The 17,748-nt window shown below is 38.2% G+C and overlaps 1 protein-coding gene across 1 annotated transcript; it reads right to left on the reverse strand.

Moving 5' to 3' along the window:
* Positions 1–462: 462 nt before the first annotated feature.
* Positions 463–12,326, reverse strand: LOC306763443 (sodium/potassium/calcium exchanger 3-like; the record flags this gene model as incomplete). Its single annotated transcript, XM_079250249.1, has 17 exons — positions 463–573; positions 810–875; positions 1,253–1,365; positions 2,668–2,782; positions 2,864–3,030; positions 3,568–3,829; positions 6,625–6,794; positions 7,076–7,212; positions 7,329–7,382; positions 7,490–7,515; positions 7,814–7,888; positions 8,194–8,297; positions 9,672–9,756; positions 10,049–10,123; positions 10,209–10,285; positions 11,879–11,974; positions 12,218–12,326. 17 exons carry the CDS (start codon positions 12,324–12,326, stop codon positions 463–465), a joined length of 1,842 nt encoding a protein of 613 aa, XP_079106375.1.
* Positions 12,327–17,748: the final 5,422 nt, after the last annotated feature.

Below are 17,748 nucleotides of genomic sequence, written 5' to 3' on the forward strand. Positions count from 1 at the left end.
AAGATGTGATGAAAACTGTGATATCAAACATGGAAAAAGTGCACAAACTAAGAAGCAGCTACATAAACTTACATGTATAATAATCTTGTCGTTGAGGTTATTTATGGCAGTTATACAGTATGTAAACCAACACACTTTGGGGTTTCTTATACAATAATCATCTTCTCAGAATACAAATTCAACACTTTATACATGGATTGTGACACATAGTGCATTAACATTTGGGTTCAATTTCACAAAATCTGGGCTGCAGGTGCTTCAGTACAAAACTATTTAAAATACTCATTTGTCAAAGGTAAATGACGTGACAGACATCCAGTGTCACAGTAATGCTGCTTAAACATGTACAGCCACTGTGGAAGGAAATTAAAATTCATCTCTGCACACACACCTGATGGCAGCAGTGAGGAAGAAAAGCAAATCAGGCCATCCATCAGTGTGTATGCGGAGTGAGTATGTCGTCTAAAGCCTTTCAAAGCTGACAGAGCAAAGGAGGAAGATGGAATAAAGCAGCAAGAGACAGAGGCCCAGCCTGCGGTCCAACTTCCAGCGGTTCAGATGGACACACAGAACCTGAGGATGGATGGACAGACAGAGTCATGTTCTTTGTTCTATATGAATCCAATATTTTATAGAAGGCAAACTTCATTTCCTGCAGTAGATTTAATCTCAAGAAATCGGAATGAGGTGCTTTCAGGCTGTGATGGGAAAAATAATATAAAAAAATTTATATCCTGCATCTGTTTAACAATAACACAATCTCAGAATTAAATCTGTCTTTTTTTTTAAGTGTCTGGAGAGTTACTCACAGTTAGTGTGACTGAAGCCAACAGCAAAATCACTGAGTACACCAGGCCCCTGCTGTTGATGGTCACCTAAAAACAGAGAAAAATAAAATATTAGCAAAACATTTCTGATGTTTTGAAATAGAAAACAAAATTGTGACACCAGGACATAACTAATAAGTGATTGGATTAAAATTTCAATCACAGAAACATTTAAAAAAAAACAAAAAACAAAAAAAAAAACTCAAATAATCTGAGATATTGTTATGTGATATAAAAACACGAGTATAAACAAACTCTTAAGCATTTCTTTTAACATTAATATTGTATTTGTTCTAAACAGGATTATGAGTAAGTAGTTAAAAGGTGCCAGTAAACAGTGCAGATGCTCCTCAAACTAATACAGTTGCACCACATAACTGACAAGAAGCCTGAGGATATGAAGCAGAAAGAACAGCAGGAGTTACCACTGATCCATAGCTGACTATCAAAGTCCTGAGTGCCCAAGGGAAGCCCAGGCCCAGCAGCACATCAAAGATATTACTGCCGATGGAGTTGGAGACAGCCATGTCACCCATCCCTGCAACACCCGTACAAACGCACAACATGTGAAATGATGCAGGGCTAAATAGTCTGAGGTTTCCTTTTGCAAATATATACATTTTAATGTTTTAAAACCCCAGTTCCAAAGAAATTAGGATGTTGTGTAAAATGTATATTAAAAACCAGAATACATTTATTTGCAAATCCCTTTTAAGCTAAATTCAATATTAAGCTCAAATCAATTGAGTATACCACAAAGACAAGATATTTATGTTCAAAATTATAAACTTGATTTTTTTTTTGCAAATCTTAATGCAGTAAAAATTATTCACAAATCATTGTATTCTGTTTTTTTTAAATATATTTTACAAATTATTAATAATTTAATTGTGTGTAATTACACATCCATTTAAAAAAAAAAAAAAAAAAAATTGTTTAAAAAATCTGAAAGAAGCGTTGTTGAGAAACTTTGCTGAGTTTTTAATGAAATCGTAATATTTTAACTTATATTTTAGGAGCAAAAAATCATCTAAATAGGTTTTAAAGAGTTGTAATAACTCATGAACATGTTGAGACATTAGTTTGAAACAAATGTTCATCTCGCACATTTCACTTGAGCTTTAGTTGGTATGTCTGTAACTCGTTACAAAATAACCTACATTTCTAATACACTATACTGCCCAAATTTAAAAACCAGAGTAGGTCTATATGTCCTAAAGAGATAATATGTGTTGTAGAACATTGTGTCAATACAATCTGTCTTTTCCACAATTTTTCAGAAGGCATGTAGCACATGTCACAGCTGGAATCATCCTAACTTTTACTGTAAACAGTTAAGTGAACATGACCTGCGATGGACTGGCGAACTGTCCAGGGTGTACCCTGCCTTTTGCCCAAAGACTGCTGGGATAGGCTCCAGCTTCCCCGTGACCCTTAATTGGACTAAGCGGTTTGGATAATGAATGAAAGAATGAGTGGAGTGAACTTAAAGGTGTCCAGCTGCAAAGCTTTAATTTGAAGGATACTATTGAACTCTACTTAACTGTGTGAGTACATCTAAATAGTATTCTCATGTCTGTACAGCTTAATATTTACACTCTTAATGTGACTGAAATTACAGACATTTTTGTTTGTTTATTCAGAAATGCATCACAGCTGGTTGCCATGCTGTAAAAAAAGTCTTCCAACATTTTTTACAGTGTGGGGTTATACGGTCAAGTTTTTAAAATTTCTGCTGATCATGTTCTTTTGTAATGTGATTAAACTTCAATTGTTTCTGCTTGTGGATATATAAATATATTTTGTATAAGTCAGTTATCCTTATATAGAATACACACACCTTGCCGGGCGACGATGAGACTGGCCATACAGTCAGGAACACTGGTACCAGCTGCCAGAAAAGTGATGCCCATGATGACATCTGGGATTCCAAGTGTGTAGCTGATTATGGTCACCTTTGCAGACAGAAGAAATGTGAACAGGTGATTTTATGGCTGAGTGTGTATGAGAGCCATTGCATTGTGTGCGTTTCATACCATCCAGACCATGAGGTAGGAGAAGAGGGCTATCCAGAGTGTAGAGGACACGAAGGTGAGCAGGTACCAGCGCTCCCACCGTGGCTGGTTACAGTCGGGGATGGTGCAGTAAAGAAGGAAGCTCAATGGCCAGGAGAGTAGCCACTTCAGCAGCACACACCAGCTATCTGAGGAAAGACAGACAACATATATAAATCCCACACTCGAGCACACACACACACACACACACAACAGCTTCTACACAGGCATCATTAGAGATTTATCTCAACTTCTGAATTATTCACATGGCATGGCCTGAATGTGTCTGTGAATCTCTGTGTCATCTCCTTTTAATTAGCTCCATCAGCTATAAACCACGTATTGAGCTGTGAAATATTAACAGAGAGTGAATCGGGAGGTGGTTCTGCTTGGCACAGAAGCATCAATGGCAAAAGAGCATTTAAAGGAAGTTTAACGCTTTCCAACTTGTGACTTTTTTTCAAGGTAAAGTAACAGCTGCAAGGTTGCAGATGGTCAAAAGATTACATCATGTCACCAGTTTAGGGTAAATATGACATCATCCCAGTCAGTTGATGACATTTCATGCTGTATTTTTAGTTGTGTTTGAGCATTTAAATCAGATTAATATCAAACTGCCCTCACAGCATCAACATGACACGAGTTATAAGCTCACCCCAGCTGTTGGTGAGCTTTTATTCACTCACCTGGCAGGACGAATGGTTTGAAAGCAGCATTCTCTTCCCCTTCTTCAACCTGCTCTTCTTCCTCCTCTTCTTCCTCCTTCAGCTGCGCACCCCCACCCGCCTCTCCCCCCGTTGCTTTTATCCTCTCCCCCTCCAGCAGTTGTCTGTCTCCCTCAGCTGCCGTCCCGTTCTCCCTCCCCAAAGTTCCACTTGCACCCAAACCTTCCTCCTCCAAAGCTGCCCCCTCCTCTGGGTTCCCCTGAGCCCGGATCAGCCTCTGCCTCTGTGGGTGGGGACACAAGTCAGGTGAAATAAGGGAGAAGAGATGTATGGAATTGACTTTATCTGACTGTGGTTAACATTGTGAGAGCTAGCAGGAGAAGTGATTATGCAGCCAAGCAGGTCCTCACATTTGCTACAGGCGGTTTAGAAAGCGCTGATTAGGGGCAATAACAAGGGCAGGCATGGAAATGGCAAAGCAGGCATGCAGGAGCGCAGACAGAATGAGGAAGCAAACTTGAAGACCGAATTGTCAGTTTTTGTGTTGGCCATAATATTATGTATTATGCAGATTTAGTTGAGGTTTTTCTTTATGGATGTTACTTTGGGTATTCGTCTGCTGAATACTAATCTCAAGCTAAAATATCCTGTTTCACAAAATTCACAATGAAACTCTAGAAAATCCTTACTGGTATCATGGTGACTCAAAACTAATATAGTGATGAGTTTAAATAAGAAATTAAATGAAAAATACTTTTTTAATCCCTAGAAGTTTTAGGCTTTTTTTTTCAAATAAAAAACAATTATAATTCATTAGAAAAGATGGAGCCTTGTTCCAGAGGGTGATGACTGCTGGTAGGAATGATATCTGGTACCTTTCTGTCAAACTGAAAACACTCTGCTGTCTCTTCACTGTGTTGTGTAGAGGATGAGACGAATCATCAGTTATCTTCAGCAGCTTGTGCAGCATCATTTCCTGGAATTATCCTTAGCACACAACCCGCTTTCTGGATTAATTTGTTCAGTACTTTTGGGATCTGGTTCGGATGGTGCTGCTCCAACAGATGTTGCAAAGCTGATTGCACTTCCCACAGACTTCAGATATTGAATGATCTATGGAGCTTCTCACATAACAGAGAAGCCTCGATTGCATAATAAGCACTTGAAAAATCAAAGAACATGATCCTCTTCAACGTCTTCCACTCCAAGCCCATTACAATAAGCAGACTGTTATGGGTCCTGAAAGGTGATCACCTCCTTATTTAGGTGAGCCAATAACAATCTCTCAAAGACTTTCATGATGTGAAATAACAGGGCAACTGGTTTGTAGTCTTTTGGTTCAGAGATTTTTTGGGTTCTGGAACAAGATGTTTTCCACAACACAAGAACTCTTTTCTGACTCAGGCTGGAGTTGAAAATGTGCTGAAGAATCTGACTTAGTTGTTCAGGATGGGGCTGACACCATCTGGTCCTTCTTCCTGTAGTCCACCTTGCAGTTCTTAATCTTTGTTTTAAGTTGTTTTTTCTGTTGTCTTTAATAACTCCCTGTCTCCGTCCCTGAAGGCTTTCTTTTTTTATATTCAGTAGCTTTTTTTCAGGTCATTGAAGATCAAGGGTTTCTTATATCTACACAAAGCGTCTCACTGTTCTTGTTGGCATGATGCTGTCCCCAAAGAAACTGATAAAATCTGTCACACTCAGCCACGGCATTTATGTCCTCTCCGTGTAGTTCATAAAGACATTCTAGTATGTGGCCTCAAAGCATCTTCAACTTCATTTGACCAAGTGTTAATAGTCTGTGTAACAAATGGATGCGGCTGAACGATGAGTTTTTAGTTGGAGTTGAGAAGAACAAGCTTAGGGTTTGATCTTCCAGAAACAAGGCAGGACAGAGAAATCTGTATGCATGTTCAACATTTGATTAAAATATGGCAAAAAAAAATTTTTTCCCTGGTGGAGCAGTTGACAAATTATTGTAAAGCTGCAGAGAGGGAGACTTTGTTGAAGTCTCCAGAGATTGCATTTTGTCAGGATGTTGTGTTTGTAGCCCAACAACGATGCAACTGATGACATCATAGGCTGCATCTGCAGTGGTACCAGGTATGATATAAACCGCTATCAGAATAACTCTCTGGATAAATAATATGAATGAAAACTTTCAACTAACAGTTTGACATTGTGCTGATATTCTCCTTTACAGTGACATGTCCAGGATGGCACCAACACTGCAATTCCACCTCCCATCAGCTTTCCCCCGTTTTTGTCTTTAAGCTGTGCACAGAAACGTTGGAGTCTGGGATGTGTTCATGCAGTTATGTCTCGGTGAAGCACATACTGCATCCTCTGTATTCTTTTTGAAACTTGGTTAGCACATCAAGCTCTTCTTTTATCGTTAGCTGGTGATCTCATGTTACCCACCAGAACAGTGGGAGGAAATGGTTTGAATCTCCTCCATTTTTCTCTCTGCTTCACTTCTACCCTGCATCCTCTTCGCCTCCTTTTCAACTAGTTTAGGATTTGTCGTTTTTCAGCTGATAATCCTGGTTTTGGATATATTAATCAGTTGATTCTGTTGGTAAATAACTCTTCCGTTACCATGGAAACTAATGGTAATAGAAAGAAAGTAAATAAAATTTGGACTCAAAGAGTCCAAGTTATACAAAAAGAAATCCTCGGAACAGCAGCATGAAATAATCTTGGAAAAATAAGGCTGACAGTGATTATCTTGAAAAAAAAAAGGTTTGCTGCCACAATGCAGCACATTCTTGAGTGGAACAGAATCAGCTAAATTAAATTATCATAACCTGGTAAAAAAAAAAAAAAAAAAAAACATATCTAAAGTAGTCTGGTCATTAATCAGTGTGAATCTGATGTGTATTATATCCAACTAATATTTTATTTAACTTGTGATATAATCATGTTAAAATCATGAATAATGAACATTACCAACTTATGAACATTTTGTGATGTTAAAAATGTGGCACAATCCACATTTACGGTAACGAAATACCTAAAAACCTAACCAAACAACCAGGGGAACCAGATGTTATATGATGGCTGTGAGCACGTGCAGTGTACCTCATTGATGACTATGCGCCCTGCCATGCGCAGGCGGGTGTAGGGGGGAAAATGCGGTGTGATGAGAAGGCGGAGGCTTGCCTCTGAGAAGGTGAGCTGGTGGGGATGCAGGTTTAGTAGCTCATCCACCATCACCACAGCTGAGTCCTGACCGGCCACCACGCACGAGTCTGAGGATGGAGGAGAGAAATGGACAACCATTTGAAGGGCATAAAAATAAAAAGGAAACTCTGGTTTAAAAACTGAAAGCGTAGGGGGGAAAGATGATGGAGCAAGAAAAAGGACATTTAGTTCTATTTTAATTTGTATGAAATTCATGAGGGAACAGAAATGGTTTTGATTGGCAGCCCGAACTGTGTCACTAGGTCTGCTGAGCGCTGCTCAGAAACCAAGTGAAGCTTCTGATGTTTTGGAAGCACACATGCAAACGTACAAACTCGAGCTCCTGCACCTGACTTCAGCGGCACCATGTCATTGTCACAGTCGCCAACGTTTCCGACAGCAGTTGTCCGTCGCAGGCTGCTCAGGCACAGCTGGCCATCCATACTGCAATGTCTCTCTACCAGAGAGCACAAAGATCTGTTGAACCTACACACAACATAACACACACACACACAAACATAAAGAAAATGCTCCATCAGTGGGTGAACAGCTTGTGTAATCTTGGTACTAAGCTGACAGAAATGAGAGAGGAAGAAACTCACTTCATGATGATGATATAAATTCCATACATGGAGATCAGGATGATGGTTTCCCACCTGAAACACGCTCCATTACTCTCATCATAACGACAGTGATTGTGGATCTCACGTCCAAACAAAAGAAGATTCTATATTTAATGTCAGAAATTAAATTACAGTCTTACCACAAGACTTTTTCATCATAGATCACCTGTGAATAAATTGGAAATACATGTTAAGCACAGCTCAGTAAAGGAGATTTTATTAGCATAATTGTTCACACAGTTGTAGTCACCACGTTCTGTAGTTCGTAGACTTATGTATTTGCTGTGCTGCCACATTAACATGGAGACATCTTGTGATTTAACCTGCTGATTCTTGCACTTGACATAGATTCATGAGTCTGAACAAATCATGGAAACATTTGAGTTTTTATATCTAGCTATTCAAACAATGCAAATGGACCAAAAGGATAGCTACAACTGTTTTTAATTGAGATAATTTCTTACCAAAATAAGCACCACTATGGACAGGATGTAGAAAACAGCATCACGGAACAGAGGCCACCAGCTCAGAGAAATCGGCTGGAGGGAGAAACGGGGGGCACATTAAATACTGAGATAACTGAGAGCTTTGTTCACTTGTGTAAAACAAAAAACAAATGAGATAAGCATGTGTTTAAAGGTGAACTATGTATTTGTGTGTGCTTGCATTGTATGGTTATCAGGGTGTGTATGTACAGCACGTCTAACATCATACCTGTAATAACTTCTTGTTTACATATCTAATTTATACATTTTTTAATTCGTCTAACTGCCAAGGGATGCAGATGGATAGCATCTGGAAGCTAAATCCAATAGGTTGCTTTCATGCAAAATAACAAACAAACCTGTCCAGAGAAAATGCCGCAGAGGCCGATGATGACGAGGATATTAAAAACAGCAGATCCCACAATAGTTCCCACACCAACATCTCCCTTGGTGATAAACACCCCTGAAACCAGAACATAAAAACTTCTAAAAAAAAAAAAACTATAAATAACCAACAGAAACATGTTTAAAACAGGCTGTGGATAATGTCTTGTTCACATACATATAGCTATCGTGTGATATAACACCTTTATATCTCCAAGTAATTTGTAAATGGATATTGGTTCTCAAACATTACACCTGAAAAAAAAACCTGGGTCATATATTAAATATTTGGTATAATTTATTTCTCTTCTGAACTGAAATACTTCAACTGCACTTGAAACTACAAGTAATAAATATAGCTGACATTTTCTTTAATGTATCACGACGTGACAAATATAATCTATTCTTTAAGAGCAATGTCCTTAGGACAGATGGGACCAAATTAGAGACTTTTGGCCCTAGCATACAATTCTGCAATCAGCACCTATTAAAAAAAACATCAACACAAATGCCTGTTGGCAACTGTTAAGCATGGTAGTGGAAGGGTAATGGTAGGGACATGTTTTGCAGCATCAAGAATCCTTAACCAAATAGAGAGGTACTTTTTTGTTACATTTTGTCAAATAAAGTCTTCATATTCTTTTTTTTTACTTTCTTAAAATTTTAATGGGTTGGGTCTTAACAGGTTAAAAAAGCTGCATATCAACAAACTTCCACGTCAAGCTGCTGTTTAAAAGCGGTGAACTACTTCGTCATTTTAGCTCAGCTTTTTTTAAGTTAAAAGTGACATCAAATCAAATCAAATCAAACTTTATTTATAAAGACTTTTTAATGCAATAAAATGTAACACAAAGAGCTGTATACATTATAAAAGCACAACAAAGTAAAATCCATCAGTCCTGCCATATGCACCAGGAGTCAACCAGACCACAGCAGCAAGAGCACCAACATGATCGCTAGTCAAAAGACCAATGACATGAAAGCAGATCCGACAGACATGAAGGCCCAAAACCATTAAGACATTTAAAAACTCGTAAAACTACCTTGAAATTGATCCTGAAACACACGGGAAGCCAATGCAATGACCTTAAAACAGGTGTAATGTGCCCCTCCTCCTTGTCTAGCCTCAGGCTGGGAAATATGGCCTATAGTTAAGATTTCCAATTTTCTTTTCAAACAAAACCTGATTTCCAATATTAATAGATTTATTTTCTTTTAGGGAGATGGGCAGGGTGAAGACTGAGCCCACTGCTAACTTTGGAAGCCCAAGCAGACTATATGAGCTCCTCCTGACTTCCATGTACATTTTTTAATAAATGTTAAATGGGCCATCAGTGCCATGGGTTTAACAACACTTAATTTTTCCCAGTCTTTATTATATGCAAATAACTGAAGGGAGTTGAAGCATCTTCTGTAACCTACAAGTGATTAATTAGATAAGTATCATACTGACCAATCAAAGACGTGAAGAGCTCTGGGGCGGAGCTCCCAGCTGCCATGAAGGTTGCTCCGGCAACATCCTGACTGAGCTGAAGGTTCTAGCGGACAAAAGGCAGAAGAAGTTTAAAATAGTTTAAGATATTCAGACGTGTTGATGTATTTAAGCTCTATTTCAGTTCTGTAACTTCAGTGTGTAGCTGTTTTCAGCAGGGATTGTCAGAAAGTAGTTAAAAGCACGCTAAAACTGATTTGCTTTGAGAAAATTACTTGCAGTTTTACACATACAGATTTTGAAATATAGAATATAAACACATTATTTGATTAAATTCTCACAACTCAAGAACACATTATGTTAATTTAAACTACATTTACTCTTTCTTCAGTTCTTACCTCTGACACTTTTTCCAATGATGGCACAAAGTAAACATCACACACAATGGCGAGCGCATGAAACATGTAGATAGCCTGTTAAAAGCGGGAGACACATTACTAACCACTGAGACTTTGGAGGTTCAGTAAAAGGAAAAACAACCACAGCGCTGATACTCACACAGAGAACATGAAGGAGCACCGCTCCCTGTCTCCTCTGATCCACAGTAAAGATGTCCTCTGGAAACTCATTGATAGCTGTGAAAGAGATGGGCAGAGTGTAAACTCATTATGAGCAAAATGAGATGAGTTACTGAAACAACAAAGTCATTTAAACAATTTTATTTTTAAATAATTTTCGAGCAAAACCCATAAAATCCTTGGATGAAACTTGTGCAAGTCGTTGCTGCTCTTGTCCTGTAATAAAACATAACCGTGCTCTCACTGTTTCTGTCTGTTGGAACAGCCTTCCACGTTCTGTCAGAGATTAAAAGGCCCCATTGCACTGCTGGACACACAAAACAAGCCCTTTGATGACATCAATGAAATTTGTGATGAGCTTTTTGATGTATTAACAGTTGGAAAATGATAACCACACTAATCAATAATGACAAAAAGCACCATTTGCAGCTGCACGGTGAACCTCGAAGTCCCTCGTCTTTGTTTTGGACATATGTTCAGTATCCCTTGGTAACAAGCGCCAAGACTACTTTAAATTAAAACAGTGCTACAACCATGTTTCTTCTTAGAAATGGGACTCTACACTGTGTCCTAATGCCAGTCATACCAATGAATGCTTTTCAAATATATTTTCAAAATCTCTCAAAAGCTAGAAATGCAAAAGATGTGATCAATTCGGCCGACTTCAGCTCTGCAATAACTTTCAACCAAGTTGCTCAAAGGCTGTTGGCCTTACCTCAAATGCCACAGTTCCCTGCAAATAAAAGAACATTGTGAGACAGGCAAAACAATAATGATGAAATCTGCCTCCCAAATGTCTTTTCCCACAAGGTTTTGGAACTGGATCCTGTACAGAGGCAACATTGTGCAGTTAGGAGCGAACATGCAACATGTGCAAAAATGGATTCACTACACTAGGATAAGATAGCAGTCAGTCACATGGATTTCTTTGAACACCCTGCTCATTCTCCTAATCGTCAAGGATAATGTGATGCTTTTAAAAATTGATACTTAATTTAATTCTTTATAGAATATGTATTTGAGGCCTTTGACATAGTATGGGTTGTCGTTCCCTGGGGCAGAAGCTTTTTTATTCTTCCTGAATAAATGTAGCTCAATGAATTTTCTATATTTGCCAAAAATGTCTTCATCTCAGCATGATCCTATGAACTGCTGTCTCGGTTTCCTTCTGAGTCTTTTAAACAAGCCAAATACATCCCAGTATACACAAGCCATGAGAGAGATGTAGATGAGAGGCTGTTCACCAGCAGATCATTATGACAGGGTAAGCACTTTGAACCGTTACAGATGCATGCAACATCCAACTACAACTTCAGCATTCTGTTTCCTAGCAACTGGATCCTTCCTAGACATCTATATGTGGAGAGTTTTTAAGAAATGAAGAATTAAGTGGACTTAGGACGTAGATCAGTGCAAAGAGGAAATGGATTTGAATTAAACAAATGAGCAGAGATGAGATGGCACACTTTCACTTTGCCTCAACACACAAACTGATGTCATCAAGATCAATACAGGGGTTATGCACCATGCAGGAAAATTATAATCTGTGACTTTTGATGGTTGAGAAATCCTCAGTCAAGACCTTAACATGATTACAAGATAATGTTCCTTGTTTTTATAAGACAGAAAAAAACAATCAAGATGTCTCACCAGATCTAGAAACACTGTCAGTCTGGTTGTCTTCTTTGTGCTGGATGAGCTCTCTCTTTGACAAAATGTCATGAAACACAATTTGGAGAGCAGAGCCTAAAAAGAAGGATTAAGATATAAGTGCATTCACTTCTGAATAAATTCAAGCAAAGTTTGTGGTAAATTAACAGAGAATTTAATAGCACCATTTAATAGCGCCATTATTAACTTTACTCCATATATTTGTGACTGCTTAAAAACTCATTGGGGCTGCAGTCTCGTAATCTAAACATAATGTAGTCGGCATCCCTGGTTAGAGACGGCACAAAACTAACTTTAATGTATTTTTAATTTAAGTACCTGTAACATCATTAAAGTGAATGATCCAGGCAGCTGCAAGCAGTCCGAGTCCACCAAAGCAGAACCGGGGGAGAAGCAGCGTGCGCCTCGGTCTCCTCGGAACCTTCATCCCGCCAGCCGCCGCTGCTTGTGGGCTCTCCGCTCAGAACATGCCTCCGCCACGATCACGCTCCCTCCCACCGGGTCCCCGCTTCTTCAGTCTGGATCTGACTGGCCTGGTTCTTCTCAATACTGATCTATCGCCTTTCAGCTGCGGCTCGGAGCTCCATCCATACAACGGGAAGATGTTACCGAGCCTCGGCCCGCATTCAGTGTCTCAACATCCAGCATCGAAGTGAGCGCGAGCCTCGCTCCCAGCAGATGCGTGCAGAGAACGAATGGCCGGTCAATGCCTGGTAAAAACATCCACAAGTCCAGACATCTCTATCTCCATGCCTTCTGTCCTAAATCTGAGCCTGTTCATCTTCCCGACCAGGAGGGGGTGTCTTCCCACCCGACTGAATCTCCGTCAGCTGGGTGGGGCGACTGGAAGCAAACAGCAGCCACATGCAGGAGTCAACGTGACTTCACTGTCATTTTATTTATTTGTAAAAATCAGGAGTTTTTTTTTCCAAGAAAATGCAAATATAGAAGTTTACCAAATATGTTAATTTTATAAATAAATAAATATACATTTATAGCTTCTCCCGTTTCTGATTTTTTTGGTACATTTTTTGATGATCAAGCTTATCCTATTGCTTTGCGCCTTCTATCCTGATGCTTTATCTCGGTTGACCCTTTTACAACCTTCCCCTTTTGTTTTAGCTTACTTGCTTCAAATTTTACATAGTTGATTCCAACCAACATCTTTTGCACACTCCTTATTGAAGTACCTTCTTGGACGTGTTTTTATATTCTTGACCAGGATTTTAACTTGTCTTGTTGGAGTCGTGTTTCCAGCTGATTTCTTAAGATCTGAAAGTACTCCTTAAAGTGCAGACTTGTTTGCAATTTAAGAACTAAATATGTGTTTGTTTGTTCCTGTAATGTAAATGGCATGACCCGCCTCCTCCAAGAAACAATGATTACATGTTTCTACCAGGGTTTCAAATACTGGTTAAACATGGTTTGCTAAAGTAAAATAAAAAAGAGAAAGAAGAAAAAAGTGAATTATTTCAACGGAGAGAAAAAAATTAGAAAAAGTTTCCCAATGACAACTAAATTTGGTCTTATTGACAAGCCTTTCTTGTGCACACTTTTTGATACAGTTCATTTCTTCAAATGGTTGAAAACAGAAAACTACTACTGCTACATTAGCAACAGCACTAGTGTCCAACTAAGTTACTAAATTCTAAGAAAGTGACAAGACTCTGAAATTGATGCAGGTTAAAGGGACTTTACTTGTTTGTCAACAATAGCATATCTTCATATGTCAAGAATGAACTCACTACAAGGACACACAATTAGACAAATTAACTGAATTCAGATATCTATAACAGATCAAAAGGGAGGTAAAGTCCTGTAGTGGACACTGAAGCAAGGCTGTAACATCAGATGTGGTCTGCTCCATAAGATGTTGGAAACAAAGTCAAAGCTTTCTGTGCAGCATCCTAAAGCCAAAAGGGCCAAAACAGAGAAACTGAGGATGCACAACACGAAGAGCCAGGCTCTCTGGACAGCTGTCATCCATGTACCTCCCAATCTGCCTCTGTGGGGCAATTTTAAGTCAGGTAAAAACAGTGAAACACACAATACTGCAAAATTGAAAAGATTTAAAGATAACAATAGTTGGGGTTTTTTTTCGTGAAACTACCTTTTTGTTTTCAGGTCAACTGTGAGACTGTGAGGCTCCAGTAGCTCCTCAGCTTCACTCTCCTCCTGCAGACACAGTGGACACGTATGTCAGCAGATTCTTGACAGGGTTTGCATGTGGACTGTACTGTGGCACACATCTGTGGTCACTAATGGAATTACAGGATGAGCTCTCGCTTCAACTCTTTAAAGTACAATTGGCAGTCGAGATACAGATTAATTCAGTTTATTTTACCAACATGCAGAATATTATTTTTTATTTAGAATTAAGTAGAACATATGTAGTAAGCAGAGGAGGGGGTGTGTTTTCATGTTTTTGTAACTGTACTGAGAGGTCATACATGTTTGGGCTCTGTCATGCTGGTTTTCACTTCAGATGATGAAGCCACCAACTGTATTTCCTCCGCTAAGGACAGGGGAAGACTGAGCAATCCCTCCTTCTCTGTCATCAGCTCAGTCTGAAGAGCACTGAAAACAAATGGTGATATAGTGAACAATGTGTACTCATGCATTACTTAGCACATCAATCACTTGTGAATGTGTGGTCCAGGATTACAAAGAGGCCTCGTCTTGTCTGTCTGCCAGCTGATTCATCAGCTCCTGCTTAGTCAGTCTGAGATCCTGAAGCAAAGAGACACAATACTTAAACAGCTCAGAAGAAATAGACAGCCTTCAACATGTGTAAGCACTGGGAATATAAACTTGAATAATTCTGGTCTGACGTAACACTCCAGATAATGTAGTACATAAAAAATAAATTAAAATAAATAAAATAAAAAATGGGCAAACAGGCCCCAAAACAAATTTTCCTCAAATATAAACATTATATATTCATGGGCTGAAAATAAAAATGCAAGGAATTTGTGGTGAAGTATAAGCCAAAGTCTGGAGACCAAATGTTTAACAAAATACCTCATTTTACATTGTTGTTGATAGTTTGTGCTCTGCCGTGTATCATTGTCCTGCTATATAAATCAAATGCTTTTCAGTGACATCACATTGACTTACATTTGCATAATGAATCCACTGATATTACTGGAAAATATTATTCCTTCTTTTTATTAATTTTTTCAGTACATCTGAAAGCTACACAAGCTAAAGTGAAATAAATGTCCAATATCAGTTTTAACCAAAATACAGCCGATCAGCAGCTAGCATCCGCTGGTTGCCACAAATGGAGCCACGAGTAGAGTCATGTAAAATGTCAGAAATCTCACACTTCTATTACTTTCTTGTTCTGTTATTGGTGTAATGAATAAATTGAACATATTTCTTTCTTTTTTGTGGTTATTTTATTAATCTAATCAAAATGAAAACAGAAGTTCAAATTGTGTCTTTTTTTTGCTATGTCTGCAAGTTGATGGAAGCAGGATGTGAACGACGTTACCTTTATGACGTCAGAAAACTCCTCCACAGTTTCTTCCAAATGCTTCACCTGCTGGTTTTTCTAACACATTCATACAAAGAAATATGTTGCTTTCAAATAAAATATAAATGAGCAAGATCGAGATAAAGAGAACTGGCAAGTTTGTGTGTAAACTCAAATGGAAACATGAAAATCTGGGAGAAAATTCTGTCTCCTCAGTCACAGCATGGTGCTCTTGAACTTACCTGATCAATAACCTCACCGCTATGCTGCAGAGCTAACTGAACCTCCTCCATCTCAATCTGGCAAAACAAACCACACAAAGAAATGCCATGTTGGTTGATGCTATGGCGGGACTCTGGTGTCACCCAACATTCCAGCACAGTCCACCTTAATTTAATGATTTTATCTAATTATTTGTAAAGGTAAATCTATAAAATATGTGTATAGGCGCAGGGAAACAATGGATTGATGAGTCAATAATTAATGCCACTTTTACAGAAGAGGGTCAAATATAATGCTTAGCTTAAATTATTAGGCCACCTATAGGGGTCCAATTATTCCAAATGGTCTCACAGGACAAAGGCCAATTTGCCATTTTAGGTCTGATTTACCTTTCAGATTTACTTTTCATATACATATCGCAAAGCAAATGAAATCTTAATATGTATGAAAAATATACAACAAAAATACATGTTTTAACATTTAGAGCAAAAATCTGCAGGTATCTGTTTTGATTGAGAGCCAGGTGTACTTTTACCTGTTAGGAGCCTGGAAAAAAAAAACTCAGAAATGATCATATAATGCCTGGTGCATGCAAACAGGAGAAAAAGTTCCTCTGTATCCAACTGATTACAAAATCTGCTGTAAATACTTGAAGATGTTTAAGTCCTGTACACTTTAAGTGTTGAAGTTGATAAAATAGCTTGCTCATTAATGCCCTAAAGTCACATAAGCACATTTAAGTATTCACTTTCCTTAGCATATATGAAACGCAAAAATGTACATTTAACTATATATATTCTACATTATAAGCACATAATATAAAATGTCAAAAAGAGATAGGTGGTATTAAAAAGAGATAGAGATAGGTGAAAAGAGTAAACGGTTAACTGATATTATCATAAATCTTGCCCAGTTGATAGTTAACTAAAACAATTGTTTCTGGTGTTCCAAATGTTCTGCAAAGTTATGGTTAACAATGCAAACAAAAATAGCTGATTTGCATAATATGAAAACATGTAAAAACCTAAACAGGCTTATTAATTAATACAAATCTAAGTCATTATAACTCCGAGATTATAATTCTGACTCAGTTATAACTTAATGAACAATCCCTCCCTGAAACTGATGGGATTTCTCCGCCTACATAGACAACAAAGGCTAATGAAACATAAAATGTTGTTAGCGATGGGATCTTCTGGTTGACTTCAGATGGAAAATTCAAAATGAATACATGAGTAAGACAGTTGGAGAGACAAGTAATATGACTTTCCAGATAAAATCCAGTGTTACCTCGAGGGTTTGAAGGGAAGCCCTGAGCTTGCTTAAAGTGATCTTGTCCTGGTCTTTCTCTTGCTCTAAATTTTTGAGCTGAAAGCATCAAAACAAATTTTAAATGTGGACAATGGTTTGCTAAATGTCTGCACTACTTAAGCAATTTGCCATAGTTGGTGAAAAACAAAAACAAACCAAAAAAAAAAAAAAAAAACCCCTCATTAATCAGCTCAACGGTCTTTTAAAAAAGATGAAAGATTGACCCAATTTTCCTCCAAACATGTATTACACACTGCAACCACTGCTGTAACATCCTATAACCAATTAAAACTGTTACAGGAAAGGAAAAAGCATACCTACCTCTGCTGTTAGCTTCTTATGTTGTTCCTTCATCATGACAGATTCTTCTTCCTGCCATAAAAACAAATAAAGCAACAAAGAATCAATCATTTATATAGAAACATACAAAATAACTATTTTTAATAAAGGTTACATACATATGAGCATTATTTGTAAAGGAATATTAGTTCTCTTTACGCACCAATGCATGAATCTTTTTCTCACTGTATCTATTAGCATCAAGGTCATCATCCATGAAGAGCCTGCAAGGTTCTGCTTCATTTTGTTGTGCATCACTGATGATCTTTTCCAGGCTGCAGACATAAACACACAACTACAGGCAACTCAGTGTGATAAAGAACTGGAAGCTGCAGTGCTCTAACACTTTAAGACCAATGAGAACCAACAAAAGACAGGGAACTGAAAAATAACCCATCTACAGTAATGTATAATGTCGTACGCTTTCACTTGTTTTTTGAGAACGGTGTTCTCCGACCGCAGTGTCGCTATGTCGTCATCTGCAATATCTAGCCAGTGC

This window comes from Telmatherina bonti (genome assembly GCF_933228915.1).
Source record: "Telmatherina bonti genome assembly, chromosome: 12".
Lineage (NCBI taxonomy): Eukaryota > Metazoa > Chordata > Actinopteri > Atheriniformes > Telmatherinidae > Telmatherina > Telmatherina bonti.